Source organism: Bos indicus, chromosome 5, assembly GCF_029378745.1.
Source record: "Bos indicus isolate NIAB-ARS_2022 breed Sahiwal x Tharparkar chromosome 5, NIAB-ARS_B.indTharparkar_mat_pri_1.0, whole genome shotgun sequence".
Taxonomy (NCBI): domain Eukaryota; kingdom Metazoa; phylum Chordata; class Mammalia; order Artiodactyla; family Bovidae; genus Bos; species Bos indicus.
This window is the reverse complement of record NC_091764.1, coordinates 55,753,494-55,774,153: the sequence shown is the minus strand read 5'-3', so window position 1 is coordinate 55,774,153 and position 20,660 is coordinate 55,753,494. Positions and strand designations below refer to the sequence as shown.

Here is a 20,660-nt window from a genome sequence, read left to right as displayed (position 1 = left end):
TGGCTGTGCTGGGTCTTTGTTGCTTTGTGGGCTTTTACTCTAGTTGTGGTGCTCGGGCTTCTCATTGCAGTGGCTCCTCTTGTTGCAGAGCACAGACTCTATAGAGTTTGCAGGCTTCCGTAGTTGGGGCTCGTGGGCTCAGTAGCTGGGGCTTCTGCGCTCTAGAGCACAGACTCAATAGTTGTGTCTCAGGGGCTTAGCTGCTCCATGGCACGTGGAATCTTCCCAGAGCAGGGATTGAACTCATGTCTCCTGCATCAGCAGGTGGATTCTTTACCACTGAGCCACTCGAGGGAAGCCCAGCCGTGCCTCTTGACTTCCCCAGTCCTGAGACATTTCTCTCATAGAACACAATAGTTACCCTAATGGGCAGACCCAAAATACTGAAAAGAACTCCCATTTGTTCTTATAGGTATCTTTATTTGAAAACTTAAAAACTTCTGGCACATACAGATTTGAGCATTTAGATTTTGACTTCAGGGTATATATGTGAATAACTTTGATGATTTGTGGGTTAAATAGAAAATACCAACCTTAAAATTTAAAACAAACTTAGGCCCTTGCCCCAGAATTAAGCACTTTAAACAATTCTTCTGTTCTCTTACTTTTGACTTCTCCAGATTTTCTTGCAGTTTTAGTGTTTTCTGCTAAGGCTGCAGCCAGAAGACCATAAAAATTTCAAAGTGAGCAGCTAACATTTTAGGTATATGACAACTAAGAAATGCAGGGATGAGAAAAATGGAGTACATGCTGTGATTGGCAGGCTCTACTATCTCTCCATTAAGTAGCTGGACATTAGGCAGAAATTAGAGAAATTCTTTCCTTACATTGGCACTGACTGCTCTCTTCTGGGATCTTGCAATAGGCAGATGCCTTCTTGCCTCAGAAAAGCCCCTTTTCTTTCTTCATCTGGAGCTGTTTCCAGCCAGGCAGAGCAGCAAACTGCCCTCTTGTGATGCCAAACACAGAAACAAAGTCCTTTTCAGAGAGGTAATTCTGAGAGAGAAAACAAAGTTTCTAGTTAGAAGACCTGGCACCTGTCAGTGTTAATGGGGTGGGGGCAGAGGGGCCAAGAGATAGTCCCAAGTAGCTTCTTGAAAGGGGAAGTAGAATGAATTTTCCAGAAAGTCTGTGTTTGACTTAAATTATTCATTGGCGAGCTCGTCAGCTGGTGGAGTCCCACCGTGGCCTGCGGAAGCGCTGACTGGGTTCACGGCGCTCGCAGTCCCACCTGGCACCAGTCTTGCCAGAAGGACAAGAAATGGGTTGTGTATTATGTATGAGTGCTAAACATTAGGCTTTGGCTGAATGGACAGCTAAACTGAGTGACAGTTTTCCTTGCCTTATGCCCTCATCTGCCATTTTTTATTAATATTTTTCTTTTTTTAATCTGCCATTTTTTAGCCAGATGTTTTCCAATGCAGGATCAAGTGGATCTTGTTGAGAGCATAACATTCTAACATTTATTTATTAATGATTAATGAATATTTTCAGTCCAAGTAAAATTATTAAGGTATGGTTTCTGTTTTCAAGGAAGTTGTTGCCCAGATACTTAAGAATTGGTTACATAAGACACTGTGGAAAATTTAGAGACCCTTCAAGTGAAAGTTGCTCAGCTGTATCTGGCTTTTTGCGACCCCATGGACTATATAGTCCATGGAATTCTCCAGGCAGAATACTGGAGTGCTTAGCCTTTCCCTTCTCCAGGTGATCTTCCCAACCCAGGGATTGAACCCAGGTCTCCTGCATCTCAGGTGGATTCTTTACCAGTTGAGCCACCAGGGAAGCCCATGAATACTGGAGTGGATAGCCTATCACTTCTCCAGTGGGTCTTCCCTACCCAGGAATTGAACTGGGGGCAGGCACATTCTTTACCAGCTGAGCTATCAGGGAAGCCCAGAGACCCTTCAAGGGAAAAATAAATTCATTCATTCAACATGACTGTTAATTAAATCAGCTGAAACTTAAGTTGTGCCTATGATCTGCCAGTCACCGTTTAGGTGCTAAAAAGCTGAGAATGTGATGGTGAACAATACAGACAAGCTCCCTGCTTTTGAAGGTGTCGGGGAGTGGGGCAGAGAGACAGTGAGTGACCAAGTACAAAAGGACTGTAGGCGCTGAGGGAGGCAGGGTCGGGTGGTCAGGGAAGGCCCTCCTGGGGAGGTGACCCTGCAGCTGTGACCTAAACAATGAGGCGGACCTGGCTTTCTGATGATCTGGGAGAGGGATGTTTTTTCAGGCAGGAGCAGTAGCCAGCAGAAAGGCTCATGTTTGAGGAACAGAAAAACAGCAACTGGCTAAAGGGCTGTAAGTGAAGACAGTACTGGCCTGTAAGACGAAATCAGGTGGGCAGGGGCCAGGTTGTATAGGGCCTTGGAGGCCATCGCGAGGACTCTGGATTTTAAGTGCAGTGGGAAGCCATTCAAGGTGTGTTAAATAGAAGAGTATCATCTGCTATAAAAACCCACTGGTGGTTATATGGGGATCAGATTGTAGGGACAGAGGTGAAAATTCACTGGGGGCCTATGGCAGTGGTCCATGATGGCTGGACCATACTGGCAGCAGAGAGATGGAGAGCAGTGGGTGGCAGCTAGCTGATGGGTTGATGTGGGAGGTGAGGAAAAAGAATCAAGAAGGAGCCCTGGGTTTCTGGCTTGAGCTCCTGGGTAGGTCAGTTGTCTGCTGAGTATTTACACTGTTGGCCGTACTCCGAGATGGTGCTTCTGCAGCGCTCCACTCATGTCAGTCACTCACCTCCTTTTTGGCAGGGTTCACATCCTCTGGCAACTCCTGACTCTGATTTTTCAACAGAACTTCTAGGGGGTAATATTTTGGCTCAGAATTCAGGGCAAGGGTTGTGTCTCTCATATCCTAGGGAAGATAAGAATGTAGACACAATAAAAGACCACTCAGGTCTGTGCAATTGAAGTTCTATGTTTATAACATTAAATTTTTTTTTTTTTTACCACTTCATGCTTTATAATCATCTTTTAGAACAGTGGTCCCCTATGCTGGCTGCATGTCAGAGTCATCTGGAAATCTAAAATAGTTTAGTTTGGGGGTTCTTGGGAAGCTGATTCAGTGAGTCTAAGGTAAATCCTGTATAGTCAGTTGGCGTAAATGTTTTGCATAAATCTCACTTAAATACTGTGATCACATCCCTTCTCTTGGTACTTTTACTTGGGCTCTACATTTCTGGCCTTGAGATGGTTTCAAATTGAAGTCATATTTCTCTTAAATACATTTTAAAGATGCTACGTTGCCATGAGTTTTGAAATCTTGAGTTTGTAGAGCACAAACAGCAAAACACCAGATGGTTTGGACAGTGGTGCTGTGCACTGTCCTGATGCTAAAGAGCTGCTGGGTTCTCGGCCGGGAGCTCCACTTCTGGGGGCCGTTAAAACAGGGGTAATGGCCTGAGTTTCTGTGGATGCCACTGTCAGAAACTAATAGTGTCACCTGGGTTACAAGCTTATTATTTCTGAAAAATACTACTAGTTAATTTAATCTCTCCTGAGTGACAGAGTTGAATAATTCGATTTGGTAACAGCAAGTCTGTTCTAAATTCTGGAAGGAAGTAAAATAAGGAACTCGGCTCTGAAGCCTGCTCTTTCTACCGATTAAAACAATCTTCACATCACATTAGACCATCAGAGTGATACTGAGAAGGACATGATAGGGTTTCAGCCATGCTGTGTCTGCAGCATCTGCTGTTTCTTTCTGGCTCTGGTTGCCTGTGAATAGCTCCTCCAAGAAACTTACAGCAGTGATTCTTGTGATAGCAACAGCATCTCCCAGCTCTTCTTTTAACTGTTCATATGATTTCCCTGCCTAGGAAGAAGATATAGAAAACAGGATGAGATGCTGCTTATAGTGGAGGGACGTCTCAGGTCTGGTCTATAACCCTTGAGAGAAGCAAAACAGCCAGGGGACAGAAGACATTTCAGAGATAAGCAGAAAGGAAAATCCCCTCTTCCAGGTCTATGCAGGGTTGGAAGGTACTTAAACATGATCTGCACTCTTTGCTGGTGACTCCTCAATATTCCATACTAAGAGCAGTTGACTAGGAGTCAGAAAACCTGGCTTCTTCCTACTGGTTGTGACTGTAGACAAGTAACTTCTCTGAGCTTCCTCATTTGTAACACAGGCAACAATGTTCCCCTGGCTATCAGGATGTAATGTGTGTGGACAGACTTCACAAACTTTACTACTTCTCACATTGCCTGTTCCTGAGGCATGCTGTGAATTTGCTGACTAGACTTAACTGCTGTGCAGGGTGCGAAAGAGAAGGAAGGTAAAAACGGGAGAGGGGAGAAGGGAGTGGGGGGGTACAGTCCTGGGTTGACTCAGCCCTCGAGTACCCTGCCATCCTTCTGAGGTGTCAGTGCTGAGCACCCTGGCAGTAAGAACATCTCCCTGCTTCTCTGTTCTTACGCTCCAAACGTGAGGGTCCCAGGCCAGGAACCAGCCTGTGAAGATGGGAGGCTCGAATCCCTGTTTAACGATCAGGATCGGTGTGCCGGTGTCTCGGCCGCTGGGGTGAGTGTGCAGGTACTCCTGGGCGGTAGACAGAGCACTCTTCTTCTCTGCAGCGTTGGCCTCAGCCCCGATCCACAGGAACACCTGTTGTTGTAGAGACCTGTTACTGCGCTCATGCCAGAGGCTAGTGCTAGATAGTACGCGCTGCCCCGTCTTTCCCCGTCAGCAGTTTACAGCCTCAGCAGAGTAAAGTTTTTCTCAGATTTGTTTTGATTTGTGTATCTCCCACATCTGCATCTCCAGTCCTGAACTCTCTGAACGTCAGCTTCCTGAATCCAGCTTCTTGCAAAACATCTCCTCTTGGCTGTCTCCAAGCACCTCAAGTATAACACCCCCAACATGTAGCTCTTTTCTAAACTTGTATCTGTGTCTCCATTCTTGGGGAATGGTGTCCATTCAGTCACCCAAGGCAGTAACCTGGGAATCATTCTGAATGCAATCTGTATCCCCAGGACTTAGCTAGTTTACCTCTCATGCTTTTGTCAAATCTGTCGCCATCCATCCAGCTCTACTCCACTGCTTCTGTGGGCCAGCAGCAGCTCTTTCTGGACTAGGACCATGTGTGCTGATGGGCCTCCCAACGTACAGTCTTCTTTTTTCTCACACCCCCTCCCTCCTCTCCTACACTCGCTAGAGTGAGTGATCTAAAGCACAATCTGACCATGTCACTCACCTGCTTAAATTTCAGTAGCTTTCCAGGGTAAGTTCCAAACTTCTTGACTTGGTTGGTCAGGTCCATACCTACTTCTTTCGCTTCACCTCTAGGGCACTCTTTAACTCTGTCTTATACTCTGATAATACTCTTTGTAGTTCCCTATATACTAGACTATTTCCTGCCTTGCTTTTCTTTTGCCTGGAATGGCCTCTTTACCTGATTAATACCTGTTTCTCCTTGGAGTCTGGGAGACATCTCCTCCAGAGAGTCTTCTCTGAGCCCCCAAACTGTGTTGAATACGCTAATTTGTGCTCCTGAGGCACTTCATATGTACCTCCATCACAGTAAAATGATGATCCTCCATCTGGTCTCCTCCACCCTCCGTCAGCCTGTAGACTCTGAGAGTGGGGTGGGGCCCTTTGCCTTAGCGACACCACGCCCAGCACAGTGATTAGAAAGGAAGAGGTGTTTGCTGAGCCAAATTGAAGAAAACCGGATGTGGCAGAGGGGTGGCCTTGAAGATGTCCCCTTTTATCCCTTTATTCCCCCAAAGGCCCATATCTCCAGGTGTGCAGCCTACTGCTCTTGGTCCTGAGAGAATGGAGTGTGTGATAGGATGGCATGATATTCCCAGAGCATAGTGGGGAAATTCCCAGGATGGTGAGTTTTAAACAACATTCTATTCTCTCCAGCCCTGGCAAAAAAGCAGGCTCTTCCTTCGGTCACCACTGACAATTGTTTGATTGACTTGGGGATGGTCCAGGGCTACCCTGGCTTACCTGGGGTTTGGGGGAGAGATACTATACAAAAAAATAGCCTAAAGCTTGAGGATGTCTGTCATTTGTTCCAAGCTCTCCGGCTGTGTCTTACCTGGTCCCAGGTATCCAGGAGCATCACGTCACCTGGGTTCAGGTCGTCCTGGGTAAAGTCTATGATCTCAGTGACAGTGAACCGGCCAGTCTTATTGGAACATTCAAAGAGACGAGACTGGACATCTAGGATCTCCTGCTGTAGTCTGCAATACAGTCCATGTAGAGGAGCTGAGCTGCTTGGAAATCACCTGCAGTTCACCAGTCTGGGAGGCAGGGGGAGCCAAACGGAGGGGATGCTGTGGTCCTGTACCTTTTGTCACTGGCATAGGGAGTTTTCCCTCCCAGCAGGTCCCAGAACTCAGCTGGCTCCTGGCCCTCAGCCACTGTGTTCTCAGTACCGTCACAGAGAAGTCCGGCCAGCTCCTTAGCCATCGCCCGCTCATCCCCACTAGACCCCTGAGAACGGGGTGGGGAGAACACAGATGTGAGTCACACACAGGCACGTTGATGTGGGAATAAAGTGCTTAGACTAATAACTCAGTGTAGAAGGAAATGGCAACCCACTCCAGTGTTCTTGCCTGGAGAATCCCAGGGACAGGAAAGCCTGGTGGGCTGCCGTCTATGGGGTCACACAGAGTTGGACACGACTGAAGTGACTTAGCAGCAGCAGCCAGGATTAGTTACCAAGCCAAAAGACCTCAGGACAGGGAGATAGATGGGTTTGTTCTGGTGCTGGGAAGGGTGGAGGCAGGGTGAGGGGTGGGGGGTGGGGGGCTGGGGGGGAGGTGGGTGGGAAGGAGGAAAACAGTGTGGTAGCAAAGGACCAGACTAGACTCTGAAATGCTCCGTGGGTATTGAGAGGTCACTTTTGTTTTACCTTCAGTTGGAATTTTAGCACTTACTTGTGATTATTTTTTTTAAGAAAAATATTTTTAAAATTATATACAGGAAAATTCACCCTTTCTGCCATAGAGTTCTATGACTCTTGACAAATGCATAGAATCACACTACCACCGCCACAACAAAAAAGAGAGAAGTTGCCTCACCACTGCAAAAGTTTCCCTCCGACCACCCACACCTTTGTAGTCAAACCCTCCATGCATCCTTAGCCTCTGGCAACCACGGATCTGTTCCCATCCTGACAGTTTTGCCTCTTCCAGAACCTGGTAAATGGAATCCTGCATAGTGTGGCCTCTGAGTCTAGCTTCTCTCACTTAGCATAATGCATTTGCGATTCTTCCTTGGCAGTTGTGGGTGTTCCGTAGCTGAGTAGTAGTCCATTCCAATTGTGTGGAAGCACCACTGCTTGCTCATCCATCCTCCAGTTGATTTGCTTCCAGTTTTTGGCAATTAGAAATAAAGGTGCTATTAAACATTTGTGTATAGGTTTTTGTGTGAAGGTAGTTTTTTCACATGGGTACATACCCAGGAATGGGCTCATACAATAGGTATATGTTTTATAAGAAACCATCAAATTGTTTTCTAAGGCCGTATCTGCATTTTCACCTGCAGTGTGTGAGAATTCCTATTGCTTTTGTCACCAGCACTAGATATCATCGGTTTTTTAGTCATTAGTCATATGTGTGTAGTGGTATCTCATTGGGGTTTCTATTTGCATTTCCCTAATGACTATTAATATTGAGCATCTTTTCCTATTCAATTCTCTTTTGTAAAACAGTTCTAGTGCTTTTCATTGCAGATGAAATCTGAATTGACAAAAATCATATTTTTAGTGTTCTTTTGTTCAGTGTTAATGCCTGTCCTATTACAGTGCACCAAACTGGTGTGGAAAGATTGACTTTTCCATCCTGCATCCAGCCTCCATGTGTTTAGCTGTTTATGGAGGGTCTCCTGGGTGTGCGAAGTGCCATTATTGAGTGTGTAACTGGAGGCCTAATTGTGAGGAACATTGCTGGTCCCTTTGAAGAATCTTTAGGAAAAGGCTCCTCTATTTGAGGACTGCTCCAGCCTATTCTCAGTTCCTTTGCCCTTGCTGACCAGAGAGTGGGTGCAGGGCTGGGAGCCAAGGGATGGGTGTGACTGCTGGGCCAGCTGTCTTACCTTGCCAAACCACAGGTAGTGCTCTGCCTGCGTCCTCAGCAGAAAGACATCATTGGAGTTTAGGGAGGAGGTGAAGGCTGGGACCTCCACTGCTTTGGTGTTAGATTTGTTATGTCCTTGAATCTGGAAGAGTCTTACTGGAGGATCCGGCTCAGCATTTCCCTTCCTAGAAGTCCCACCCTAGAGAGAAAGAAAAAACCAGAGTCCAGATCTAAGGTATACAGTGTGTGCTGAGCACTGGGCCAGCGCTGTGGAGAACAGGGCTGTATCTGACACCATCTTTGCCCTCAAGGAGCTTCTCAGCCAACTGGGAGAGGTCGAGGTGAGCCGGAGTTATGGTACCAACAGTGTTAGCTTTCAGGGGACTTCCCTGATGGTCCAGCAGCTAAGACTCTGTGCTCTCAGTGCAGGGGGCCCAGCTTCAATCCCTGGTCAGAGAACTAGATCCCACATGCCATAGCTAAGACCCTCTGCAGCCAAATAAATAAATATTTTTAAGAAATGGTGTTAGCTTTCATTCTGAGACCTGGGTTATATGCCAGGCTCTTTTCTGGTGCCTTAGCTATATCATTTTATTGATCCTCATAATAACTCTGTGAAGTAGGTATTATTATCCCACAGTGCAGGTGGGGAAACTGAGGCTCAGAAAACTGGGTAATCAATGACAAGACTAGGACTTGACCACAGACTTGTGTATATCAAGCGTGTGACATCATACAGTTCTGGTGGTGCTTCAGCCAAGGCTTTCTGGAAGACATGGGACTGGAGTCTGAAGGGGCACATGGCTGGGGGAGGCAGACAGGGAATGATAGAGCACATGTGAGGTCTAAAGAGGAGACCCACCTGACTGGAGTGGAGTGTGGAGGTTAGGGAGCTGAGGGTGATGCACCTGCACAGGTAATATGGGTCAGATTATACAAGACCTTGAACATGGACTAGGCAGGGGTGAGGACTTGAAGCCCTAGGCAGTCGGGATGCACTTCAGTGTCTTAGAGAGATTCACCTCCTTCTCGTCTGTGTCCTCCCCAAGCCCCACTCTTCACCCCTCCTCTCCTCTACTGTAGCTCCCTGCTGACCTGCTGGTTCTGAGCATTCTGCTTCTGGTGTAGTTTTACCTTAGGTTTCTCACCTCAAAGATGACCAGCTTTCCTTTGAAGATGGCCATGAAGTGGCGCGGCTCCTTTCCCATGGTAACCCGAACCTGCACAGGGGCCCCTTCAAACTGCTGGTCCACCTCTACCGCCTGATATGCTGAGGCTGCCAGCTCATCCTGTGAGGCGTGGCGGCCCTGCAGGGGTGAGAAGGGTGCAATGGGTCCCTGCCACCCCTGGCCCCAGCTCAGTGGCCAGAGGAAGCACCAGGATCCAAAGCTAAGAGCCTGCCCCAGGCCTACCTGCCAGATATACAGGATGTAATGAGGCTTCCCATGCATCTCGTACGTATAGAGAACCAGATAGCAGTCTCCCCCATAAAAGAAGCCATACCACTGGTGCTCCACGGGGACCAGCGCCAGGTTTTCTATCCTCCAGACCTGGGCATAGAAGAGACACAGTTCCCCAGAGATGGGGGGAGTCCTCTTTGAACAAACAGCCACCTGGAGGGAACTGGGCCATGCTGAGCAGAGAATCCAGGTGGATGAGGCACAAAGGTCCATTCACAGTACCCCTTATCCTCTGGTGCTTCTTCCCAGTACTGAGGGCTTATCCCATTTGCATGATTTGAATCCGGAGAAGTAGGTCATCCCTGGTCAGGCGCACCCCCATCACAGCTCAGAGGTCATTTGAATGCGTCTGCCAGGTGAGCTGTTGACAGCACACTGGGATGCCTACCTTTCCCTTCCCTGAAGAATTGTGGGAGAACCCTGAAGATGCAGACACCTCTTAGGGAAGAGTCCCGAGGCCCCAGAGATGACAAGGGAAACAGAGGAGACACAGGATCCTGTGCGCTCCTCTGCAGCAAAGCAGCCAGGAGACCGGTGCCCTGCCTGCCCTGGCACATGGGTCACTGGGCTTATTACCTCAACTTTGCCGTTGCCGTCATCCACCATTCTTTCCTGGGCTGCCACCTCTGGTTTGGTGTGCAGCAGAGTTACATCAAATTTATCCTGGAAAACCTTCGCTGCAGAGAAGGGGTTGGGAGAAGCCAGGTGAATGAAAAGCATCCATGCCCATCTTTCTAGAGACTCCCCACAATGAGAACACCATCTGGGGGCAGTCTTACCAACTTTACCCACGCTGAACGTTTTCCCCAGACCCACGGTCTGTTCCTTCACCGTCCACTTCTGGAACAGCTGCTTGAACATGGCTGACTCGGCACCGTCATTGACGGTCTCCACGTTGGTGCTGCTGGGGTAGCCCTTCATCCTGATGAAATCCTGTGGGTACCCCCCACCCCCAAAGGGCAGGTCAGTCAGGGAATGCACTGGTTTCTTGGCTTGACTGGTAATTTACCCCTTTGAAGCCATTGGGTAGGATTGTTCCCTTCTGGGAGTCAAAGTCAAATTCTAACTCACTTCTGTCTAGGGACCACGCTAGCTGCCTCAAGGAAAGGACTAAATGGAACATTTTGGCATTCCTTCATTGGTCATGATTATTACTGATTTTTTTTAAAATTCTGTCTAGTATATTCTTTCAGCACTTCTGTACTCTACTGACTTTGCATCACTTTCATTTGTTTTTTTTTTTTTTTTTTGCTTGGTAGATGCATCCTGCTTGGTTCAGCTGCAGGATGCTGCACAATAATGTCATAAGTTCCTTGAGGACAGGGCTGTTGATGTGTGGTATTGCCTTCAATAATAACAGCCACCTTTTATTGGGCAGGTGTGTGTGCCAGTGTGTTTAAATGCTTTACAAATGTTGTTTAACCATCACAACAACCCCAGGAAGTAACACTAGACCTGGATTTGAATCCCAGTTTGTCTGTCTGACTTTGAAGTCATGGATATAACTGCGATGTTTTGTGCTCCAGCACCTAATATGGCTCTCTGAGCACCTCTGATGTTTCGTGAACAGACTTTTTGGATAATACTGCATGTCCATAGCTCCTACCAGGGCTTTAGACATGGCCATCTGTTTCTCAACCTTTGTGGCTCCTCTTCCTTTCCACACATAGATCTTGGTTCCACTTTGGTCCAGGATGTAGCAGTCCTGAAGCAGATGGCCAGGGACAAAAGTGGTTACTGCTGCCCGAAACCATAAGGAAGGCCTCTCCGTGGGGCCTGCCTCTGAAGCCAGGTCCGGCTACCCCAAGCCAAGCCCACCCAAGTGCTACTCACATCAGGATTCAGTAAGTCCTGGACCAGAGGCCTCGTCGCTACCTCTGTGACCACCAGCTGCCCAGATGAATCCGAGACACTGGAGAAGGGGAGAAGTTAGCCTGTACATTCCCTTCTACAAAGCATCATGTGGTCAGTTTGTTATTTCCTGGCTTGGTCTTAGGATGGAGTTTCTGGGTAGAGTTTGACTTCTTGCGACAGGCATGGCATGAGTGCAGACTGGGATGTGATGGACACTGTTGTCTGGGAGAGCCTTCTGTGCATCTCTTTCCTGAATATTATCTCTACCCTTCCCCTGACATTATTCTGTCCACACCCCTGGGATGCATAGACTTGAGTCAAGGAACATTCTCTCCCAGAGATCAGGAATCATTGCTAACAAGAGCAGACAGTAGCTGCTCAGGGAACAACAAACTCCTTGTAGAAGCTGCATTCAAAGAAAGACTGAAAGAAACCCAGGTGCCTGCACCCCAAATGAAGCCAAGCAGAAGTGCTTGTTTCTCTGGGGGCCACCTTCCCCTGACCCCAGCTTCCAATCAGCAGCCAGCCTTAGCTACTCACTGATACAATGTGATGTTTGATTTCTGCTGCTGATCTATGACCTCATCTGGGACTGCCGGTTGGATAATGGAGCGCCGGCCGAGGGTGTCCTGAAGGACCTTCATCAGCTCCGGGCTGGCTGCCTCCTTGTCTCCCTCGATCACTCCTATCTCAGCACGGCCCCCTCGCTCCCTGTCCCGAATATCCTTTGCCAGAAGCATTGCCTGTAAAGAAGGCCGGGGATGCCCTTAGCTCCAGGAGAAACAGCCTGGATCCCAGACACAGGGGTTACCCTGATACTGAGGAACCCCAGGCTGAGTTGCAGCCTCAGTCATGTGGCCTGTCTCTGAAAGAGATGCTGCTCAAAGGCAGGCATCTGGCTGGAAGGGCAGGAAAGAGCCAGCCAGGAAAGAAGGAAAGAGTAGCTGGGGGAAAGGAGGGGCCGACCGCATGGGCCACACCTTCAGGCGCTCCCCACTGCTGCTCTCTGGGCCGTTCCACTGGACGATGACCTTCCCAAGATCCAGCAGGAAGACATCCCCTCGGTTAAAACTGTCCCAGCTCATTTCCACCTGCAGGGAAGAGACAGACATAGGGCAGAAGGAATTCCTGGGTGCCAGGCGGAGAGGCCTCAGGCCCAGGCCAGATAGGGGGCAGGACTGACCTCGGTGGCCCGGATGTTTCTCTTCCCTTTCACATGCAGCAGCCGCTTCACGTTGTAGGTGTTGGTCTCCACGTGCTTCATCCCAGAGGCCACACCCCCTTTCTTGTAGCTGAGGGAACAGCCGTTGCGTTATTTACTGAGAACCTGCTGTTTGCCAGGTCCTGGGGAGAGAGTGGTGGGCCACACAGAGGCAGCCTTTGCCCACACGGGTGATGACAGTAAATGAGCAAGGCAAACACTGATGCTGGTCACCCCTGCCACAGAGTTGCCCCTAGTGGAGGCTTTTTGACCAAACATTTGGGGCTGTCTTCTCTGGAGGACTGACATTTGAGTTGAGATATTAACAGTAGGAACCAACCACCGGAGGACTAGACCTCCAGACAGAGGAGTGATACTCCCCACGGCAGGAAGAGCTTGTTTTGTTTTGTTCTTGAAGCTGAACATCATGTGTGTTGGGGCAGGGCCCTCTTCAGGCCATCTCCCGTGGCCTGAAGACCAACTCACTCCCGGAAACCACTCTCCTGCCTCTGGTTCTCACCCCAACCCAGCCTCCTCTAGGCATCCCACACGTGAAGGGCGCCCAGAAAGCCCCCGGGAGCAGAGGGCCTCCGTTGCTGGGTTCCCTGGTGGTTCAGCAGGCTGCTCTGTGCCCAATGGGGCCTCAGTGAGGACTGCTCACCTGCAAGAAGCTGGCCTTCAAGCAGCCTCAGAACGCTTGAGCTCCTTGGAATCCTTTTGTTGTCAGTCTCCAGTGTAAAGTTTGGAGGTGATCAGACTCCTCAGTTCATGGCAGGCTGTCATCACCGGCCTTTACAAGACCCCGCTCTTGCAGTGTGTGTGTTCCCTTTTATCTGCATCCCCTCCCCTCCCTGCCTTTTCCTCCCCACCATAGACATCCATTCTAACCGTTTAACATCTATCTTTCTATTTTCATTCTGATAAAACATGGCCTGTTGTTTTGTGCTTATGTCATTTTTTACAAACAGGAATTGGCATTCTGTTCTATATTTCAAGCCTGTTTCTTCCTGTGTTCCTTCAGCCCAGTGTTTTTAAGGTGTGTCCACAGGTCAGATGTGTCTCTAATGTGATGGCATGGTACTCCCTGCTGTCTCGGAGTGTTTCTCCTGTTCAGTCTCCCTGGGGGAGGCACATGCCCCACTGCCTGCAGCTTCTCACCACCACTAATACCACTGTGAACATTCTGGCTCCCGTGCCCTTGTGGCAGTAGCAGACTGCCCTCCGGAACACTGGGCCAGTCCTCGTTCCCACCGGCAGGGCCCCCGGGTGCCCATCTCCCCACAGCCTTGCCAACACTCAGCACCACCCAGCTCTCTAACTTACACTGGTGGAGAGGACAGCTTTGTTTTGATTCGCATTTCTCTGATTACTTTCTTCGCATACTTTTTAGCCTTTGGGTTTCCTCTTTGGTGGACCACGTCTACATCCTTGCTGTGTGCCCAGCTACTCACATGATGCCCTGCTTGAAGTAGCCACGGAAGGTGTCGGACTCGTGGTACTGGACCTCCCGGTGCTGAACGGGGCTGCCCCCCAAGTAGTCGTCCAGCTGCGTAGTGTAGATGGCTGCGCAGCTCTGTTCATCCTGGGAGGAGTCCTTCCCAATCCAGAAGTGGATGTCTTGGGAGAGGAGGCAGCCCACTCTCCGGGTCTGGGGTGTAGTCAAAGAGATTGGCTCAGGGGCTGGTTCGCCCCTCTGGCCTGGGAAGGTAGCTGCCTAGGGTGGCTTGTGTCCCATTCTCGGCAGGCTCAGGCCTCTGTGTCCTGCTCTGCAGTCTCTTGCCCCCTACAGTGGCCCCTGGGCAGACCTGTTCCGTGACTCAAGCCCTACCAGCCTGAGTCCCTCCCTACATTTGGGGAATGCTGACAGCTTACTGTCCTCCACATAAGCAGAGGTAGGGGGAAATCTTGCCAGGTTGGAATGCAGGCAAGAGTTCTCTTGTTGCTCATTTGCACCCCTGCACCCTCACAGCTGTATAGAGCTGCTGTCTCCCAGCGTGGCTCTGTCGGCACCGTCCATGTGGGAGACTGTTCCCTCGGCTAGGTGAGCACTTTGAGGCCAGAGACGGCCCTGTGTCCACCTGGCCTTCCTCCACAGCACTGTAATCTGGGGTCTGGGCTCAGGAGGCTGAAGCCTGGCTATGGGCCACATGCTGATGTTCAGACTGACGGCCACACCTCTCCCCCATTCAGATGCAAAATTTAAAACCCTGGCCTAAGCACAGCCTTTGATAGTCAAACTGGAAGCCTGTTCCATGCAACAGCGAGGAAGAATCAAGACGGATACCAGAGGCCTGATTAATTTTGTGGGCAAATCTCCCAGGGAAGCCCCGGAGCTGGCTCTCTGGGGAGGAGCTTGTGAGAATCAGGGGAGAGGGCGGACGGTGCTCACCGAGAGGATGACGTAGCAGTCTCCCTCATAGAAGTTGCCGTGGGCGCTCAGAGGCACCAGCGCCAGCTCCATTTTCTGGAAGGACAAGGGGTGTGGATAGGCTACATCCCTTCCCCCTCGTCCCACAAGCCTCCTCCCTCCATGCTATTATTTGGCACAGGTGACAGGGCTGGGGAGTGGGTGGAAAGGTAGGGAGATGTCCCCAACGGGTCATGGCGGCCAGCCCCAGGATGAGCGCACATCCCTCCAGCTTCTGCTGAGCTCCGCCTGCACAGCCCTGGGTCTGCCCTCCTCCTACCACCTGCCTGGTCTCATCTCACTACACTGAGCAACCTGGTGAGCCCCCTCAGTCCTATGCAGTTGGGTGTAAGCCCTCAAGGAAGAGCCTCAAGTCTCTGAGCCGAAGCACCAGGGTCTCCAGCACTGACTCCATCCACCCAGCACCGGCCGAGGTCTGAGAACGGAGTGGAGTACCCGGATTCTGTGAGGCTCTGGGGGCTGAGGGCTGGCTGTGTGCAGGTTCCGTGCTGAGGGCTCCTGTCTGGAGTCTGGATTGGAGCTCTGATGCATCTGTCATAGCATGTCTGGCTCGTCCCAGGAGAGCCGTTCATGTGGCCTCTGATGGGGACTTTCATCACTGTCTCCAAAGAGGTAAACCTGCGGTTCTATGTGAGTATATTCTATATAAAATATGTGTGTCAAATGTGAGAATGTTAACTATCCCACAATTTGTGTAACTTTTTGTTCCTATTAGTTGTTAAATGCACGGGGAGCCTTAAAAGCAGTGGGAGTGACCTGGCTCTGAGCAGCTTGCTAGGCAGCTGTGACCCCTCTTGAGGACGATAGTGAGGTGGGCATCTCCTCTGGGTTTTATGCAGCAGTCCCTCACTGGGCTCAGAGCAGGGAGGAGGAGGTAAGGCTTTCTGGGCCAGGGCGGTTCCCAGCTACAGACCGGTGGCGCTCCGGGTCAGCCAGAGGGGCTCAAGCCGGAGTAGAAGGGATGAGCAGGGCCCCCATCTATGCTGTACCCAAACCTCCTCCTACTTTGCAGGAGCCAGAGTGCCCCGTGGAAGACAGGTTCCATTGTCCTGACTAGAGCAGCCAGTAGTCTTGGCTCTCTGGGTGGCCTGGGCCCCACCCATCTCTCCAGGGCATTTACTGGAAGTGCAGATGGCTGGATAAAGGGCCAGCTTATTTTTGCTTGTGAAGAGCATTTCTTCCACCTCACCTCCCCCCTGCCACCCCGCTCTGTGCAAGAATAGGAGACTGTGCTCTTCAGCGCTGCCTCTCACTGCTGCCGAGCCACTAGCAGGAAACTCAGTGTTGGGGGCTTTCGGCGGCCCAGGAGGTGCCCCGTCCCGCCCAGCTCACCTCTATTCTCCAGGTGATGATCCCAGGGTCGTTGCCCACAGCCTGGAAGGCGCTGCTCAGAGACATGGCGCTTGTCTTCCCGGGACTGAAACATCACAGAGCAAGTGGAGAGGTGACGCCTCTCAGAGCAGGCATCCCGCCCGCTTTCCTCCTAAGTCACTTCCCAATCTCTCAGCCATCCGGCCACATCCTCATGGCGCATCCCTGCACTGTTGTCTCACAGTGATGTGGGAAATGACTTGTCCAAGTTCATGTCGTAAGCCTGGCTGACCTGGCGGCGAGGTGGTGGTGGGGGGCAAGTTCTGCTTTGCCCTTGCACTTCCCTTGTTAAGAGCTCTGGTAACAGGCATCATTATTTACTGAAGGGGTGACAAATGTGTTAAACCCTCTGTTGACTGATTTTACTTCTCTCATTTAATTCTCATAAGCTGAATATATTTCCTTCATCTTATATTGTGGGAAAATTGAGGTTCAGAGAGGTTAAATAATTTGCTCAGTATCACCAGAAAGAAATCCCTCCCTGATCTTAAAATCTCTGTTCTAATTACTCTGAGGTACTACAACTCTTCCTAACTTACCTAAATTCAGTGGCACATGGGCTGAAAAGCTTACATCAGAGTATTTCCAAACTGAGTTTCCTTCTCTCATTCTTATTCCAGTTCTCCCAGACTCTCTGCTTGGCAGGTCCTCTTCACAGTCCACTCTTTGGGCTTTCACTTACCAGACTTTTTAAAGTAAACCATCCTTAAACTATCCCATCCTGCTTTTGTCATATGACTAATATATTCCCTGTGCCTCACAGAAGAAAAGGGAAAGTAAAATGGCAGAGCTGGGACATAGAATTCAGGGTGTGGACTTCCCTGGCAGTCCACCACTTAAGGCTTGGATTTCCAATGCGGGGGGTGGGGGCGGGGGTGGGTTGATCTCTGGTTGGAGTACTAAGAGTTCAGGGTGCCAGCAGGGACAGGCGGGCGTGGCCTGTGGACAGACCCTCCCCCGCCCCCACAGACCCAGCCAGTGGTGCAGTGCCCTTCCGCAGGCAGGGTGCGGAGACACAGGGAGAGGTCAAGAGAAGTGCATTATGCACCATCTCTATTCGAGGCGTGTCTAGGGTTATCAAGCTCTTACACATGTCCACGGTCGCATAGCTTTTGCATCATGAAAATTCCTGTCCGGTTCTTGCTCTCAAGGGGCTTGCAATCTCGTGATACACAGTAACTGATGAATGCTCTCACATGGCAAAGGTAAAGGATGGGCTTGACTGATTCATTAATACACAGGAAAAAGAAAAACAAAAACCAAAAGCCCTGAAAGGTCTAGCTGGGATTTTGTGAAAGTATTAGTCACTCAGCCGTGTCTGACTCTTTGTGACTCCATGGACTGTAGCCCACCAGGCTCCTCATCCATGGAATTCTCCAGGCAAGAATACTGGAGTGGGTAGCCATTCCCTTCTCCAGGGCATCTCCCTGACCCAGGGATCGATCCCGGGTCTTCTGCATTGCAGGCAGTTTCTTTACCATCTGAGCCACCAGGAAAGCCTGGGGTTTGGCTATTTGGAAGCATATTGTCCTCGTCAGGAGGAGCAAGTCTGGCCATTCTTTTCTTGAGCCTTGGTAGATGAACCTAGGTTTGGGTATGTGCCATTATCTAGTGTGGACATTGGCAAAACAAAAAAAGACAAACAAAAATCTCCCTTTGTCTACTGCTGTAGCAGGCCTAAAGCAGAGCAATGATGCAGAGCAGTAATGTTTGAGGATTTAATTTGATAACTGGCACTGCCCCACCCTGTGCTGCTTGGAACTGCTGGGGAATATTTGTTCAGGTTTCCTGCAGATCCTAGATTTCAGTCACTAAAGGCAAATGCCATGACCCAACTAGGGGAAGGGGATAAAGACCAATTCGTTCCTGGGAGAGAGCTAAGTGTAAACCTGCTAAAAGTCAAACCAGCTGTCACTAATTAGGACTGTGAGTCCAGAGGCCAAAAGCGGTCCCAATTCCCAACAGGGACTTAGCAATCAAGACACTCACTGGGCCAGGAGCCCTGAAATACAGGACAGGACATGCTCACAGAAGGAACTCTGCCGTACTGGAACACCTAGAAACTGACACCGAAGTCTCCCAAAGCGTCTCTCCATCCCTCCTCAACTCCTAATTTATTAACTTAGTACCCTTTGACACTACCGCTGGGTGGGGTGCAGTTTTGAAATCCCAGGTTAAAAGGTAGTGGCCCTTAATTCCTATCAACACTGTGAATGGACCCGAAGTAGAGGAAGCTGGTTTTCATTTATGCCTTGCTCTACACCATCTTTTTGAGCTGGGGTATTCTGTTTCTTAGTTTTTGAAAATATGCCTTAATGTTTAGGGAGCTCTTAAAAATTACCTCAACTTGTCAGCAGGAAGTTTGCAAAACTGACAAGCTTCTGGTTCAATCCTCTAAGCCTCATCCAAGAAGACAAGGCCAAGGAAATTTCAATCTCTTGTTTCTTTCTAGTCCATGCTCTACTGACATGCACCCATAAACCAAAGAGAACTTACCTTGCCTTCTACCAGTCTTCCCAGTTTTCTGGCAGTGAGTAAGCAGTGTTGAGGAACCACCCAGTGCGGGAGGCTCCAGGCCCTGCTGCCTTCTCTTAGTAATGGCTGTGCAGATACTGGGTTTTATTTGCTTGGGTTTGCATCTTAACCGCATTTTCTAGTCCTGGCCAATCACAGCCATCCTAGCCCTGGGCTCGACTTATTCAAACCAGAGGGAAAGCTTTATCTGTTCCTATTCAAAAGAGCAAAAACAAGAGCAGACTTTTAAAGGCTTCTTTTTAACTCCAGTTCCACGCCCTGATATAATTGATTTTTTTAAAAGTGAAGTCATCAATAATGCAGGAAAGAGGGTGGGAGGATATGAAATTTGCCATCCTGTAGATATGAATGCATTACACTGATGACAGGAGGCAGGGCTGGGCCGCCCGCTGAGCCCCTGGGATGTCCAGGCTGGCAAGCGCCTCCCCCAGAAGTTTCTAGGCATTTCTCGGAGGTGAAGTCTGGGTGAAGGGCCACAGTGTGTTATCAGGTCATTCTGTTTTGTCCCTTGGGGGGTCATATGGCAGTCCAATCAAAATCTGAGTGCTTACTAGGTGCCAGGAACCACTGTTGAGTTCCAGGGCTCCTACTCTGGGAAAACCAGTAAGGGGTACAGAAGGAAGACTCTACATCCCTAAGTCCCTCCGGAGCTTCCAGTTCCTCACCAGAAGTCAACAGAACACCAAGCTTATGCTTATTAAACACCTGGAGGGAATGGGGTTGATTCTACCCGGGGGCCAGGGAAGAGCTAATGGAGCCCAAGTTCTGTGACCTTGGGCAGAATCCCTGTGCTGAGTCCACAGTTGGTCTCCCAGCCTGGGCACTCCAGCCTCGTAATGACAGAGGGGTTCTGAGGGAACAAAGGGTGGGGGGTAAGTTACGAATGAACAAGAGCAGGGACAGGAGACAGCATCCATTCATGGATGGGTTTTTTAAACCCACTTTTATTCATTAATTGTAAGTAATACAAATATTTCAAAAATATAAACAGACACTTAATGGCATCCTACATTTCAAGTTTTTGAATACAACAAATTTATCAAATTATGGACTTGTAAGCAAGGTGGTCAGAACCCCAGAGCCCAGTCACAGTGGGAGGCAGACCTCCCTGACCCTCCAGATGGCGTCTTGAAGGGGGTTGAGCGGCACAACAGAGACAGGTCAAATCTGAGATAACTACAAGCAAAGAAGCTCAGGGCCCCAAAGACGAGAGTCTGCTCCAGGGGCATGCCCCACAGCATTAAGAGAATGTGGCAGGGGGCCAGACCTCTGCCTCCCCTCCCTGGCTTGAATGCAAGTATTTACCGGTGTTTTGTTTTTTTTTAGAAGACAAAACTAAAACCTCATTTTACAAAAAAGGCAACTGAGGGACAACAGTTAACAAATAACCAAATGAAGACCTAAAGGGGAAAACAGGTTTACCTTCTGTAGACACTTGACTTGGCTGGGAAATGCAAGACAACCTTGGCGGGGGATGGGGAGTTGCCTTACTGAATGAGGCCTCCTCAGGAACAGGGTATGGTTGCAAAACAGAGCGGGACTCACTTCCCAGGGAATGACTGCCTTTAGACTTCCCATGCTGTTAGCACAGGGAAGCTTCGGGGCCACTGAGAACAGAGGTGAATTTATACATTTATAAAATGGTCCAAATCTTTGGGAGGCAGGAGGGAATTAAACAGAAGGTCCCAGGTTAACTGAAGGCAAGTTACCTCAACCTCTTTAGTGAGGGACCATGGGCCCGCAAAGGGTCCCCTCTACAATGT

At 49.6% G+C, this 20,660-nt stretch overlaps 1 protein-coding gene across 4 annotated transcripts; it reads right to left on the bottom strand.

Annotated features, from left to right (window-relative positions):
- Positions 1 to 408: 408 nt before the first annotated feature.
- AVIL (advillin) lies at positions 409 to 19,689 on the bottom strand. Of its 4 annotated transcripts, XM_070789377.1 has the most exons (19): positions 16,324 to 19,689; positions 14,953 to 15,027; positions 14,015 to 14,211; positions 12,546 to 12,654; positions 12,343 to 12,453; positions 11,903 to 12,105; positions 11,342 to 11,420; positions 11,115 to 11,213; positions 10,288 to 10,441; positions 10,085 to 10,185; positions 9,461 to 9,598; positions 9,197 to 9,355; positions 8,068 to 8,247; positions 6,317 to 6,462; positions 6,065 to 6,209; positions 4,435 to 4,623; positions 3,763 to 3,831; positions 2,755 to 2,871; positions 409 to 996 (listed from the first exon to the last, which is right to left on the bottom strand). In XM_070789377.1, exons 1-19 carry the CDS (start codon positions 16,387 to 16,389, stop codon positions 883 to 885), a joined length of 2,451 nt encoding a protein of 816 aa, XP_070645478.1. In that variant the 5' UTR covers positions 16,390 to 19,689; the 3' UTR covers positions 409 to 882. The 4 variants fall into 4 exon arrangements, with proteins under 4 accessions (XP_070645478.1, XP_070645477.1, XP_019816483.2 ...); XM_070789376.1 differs by having other exon boundaries at positions 10,085 to 10,441; XM_019960924.2 differs by having other exon boundaries at positions 9,197 to 9,598.
- Positions 19,690 to 20,660: the final 971 nt, after the last annotated feature.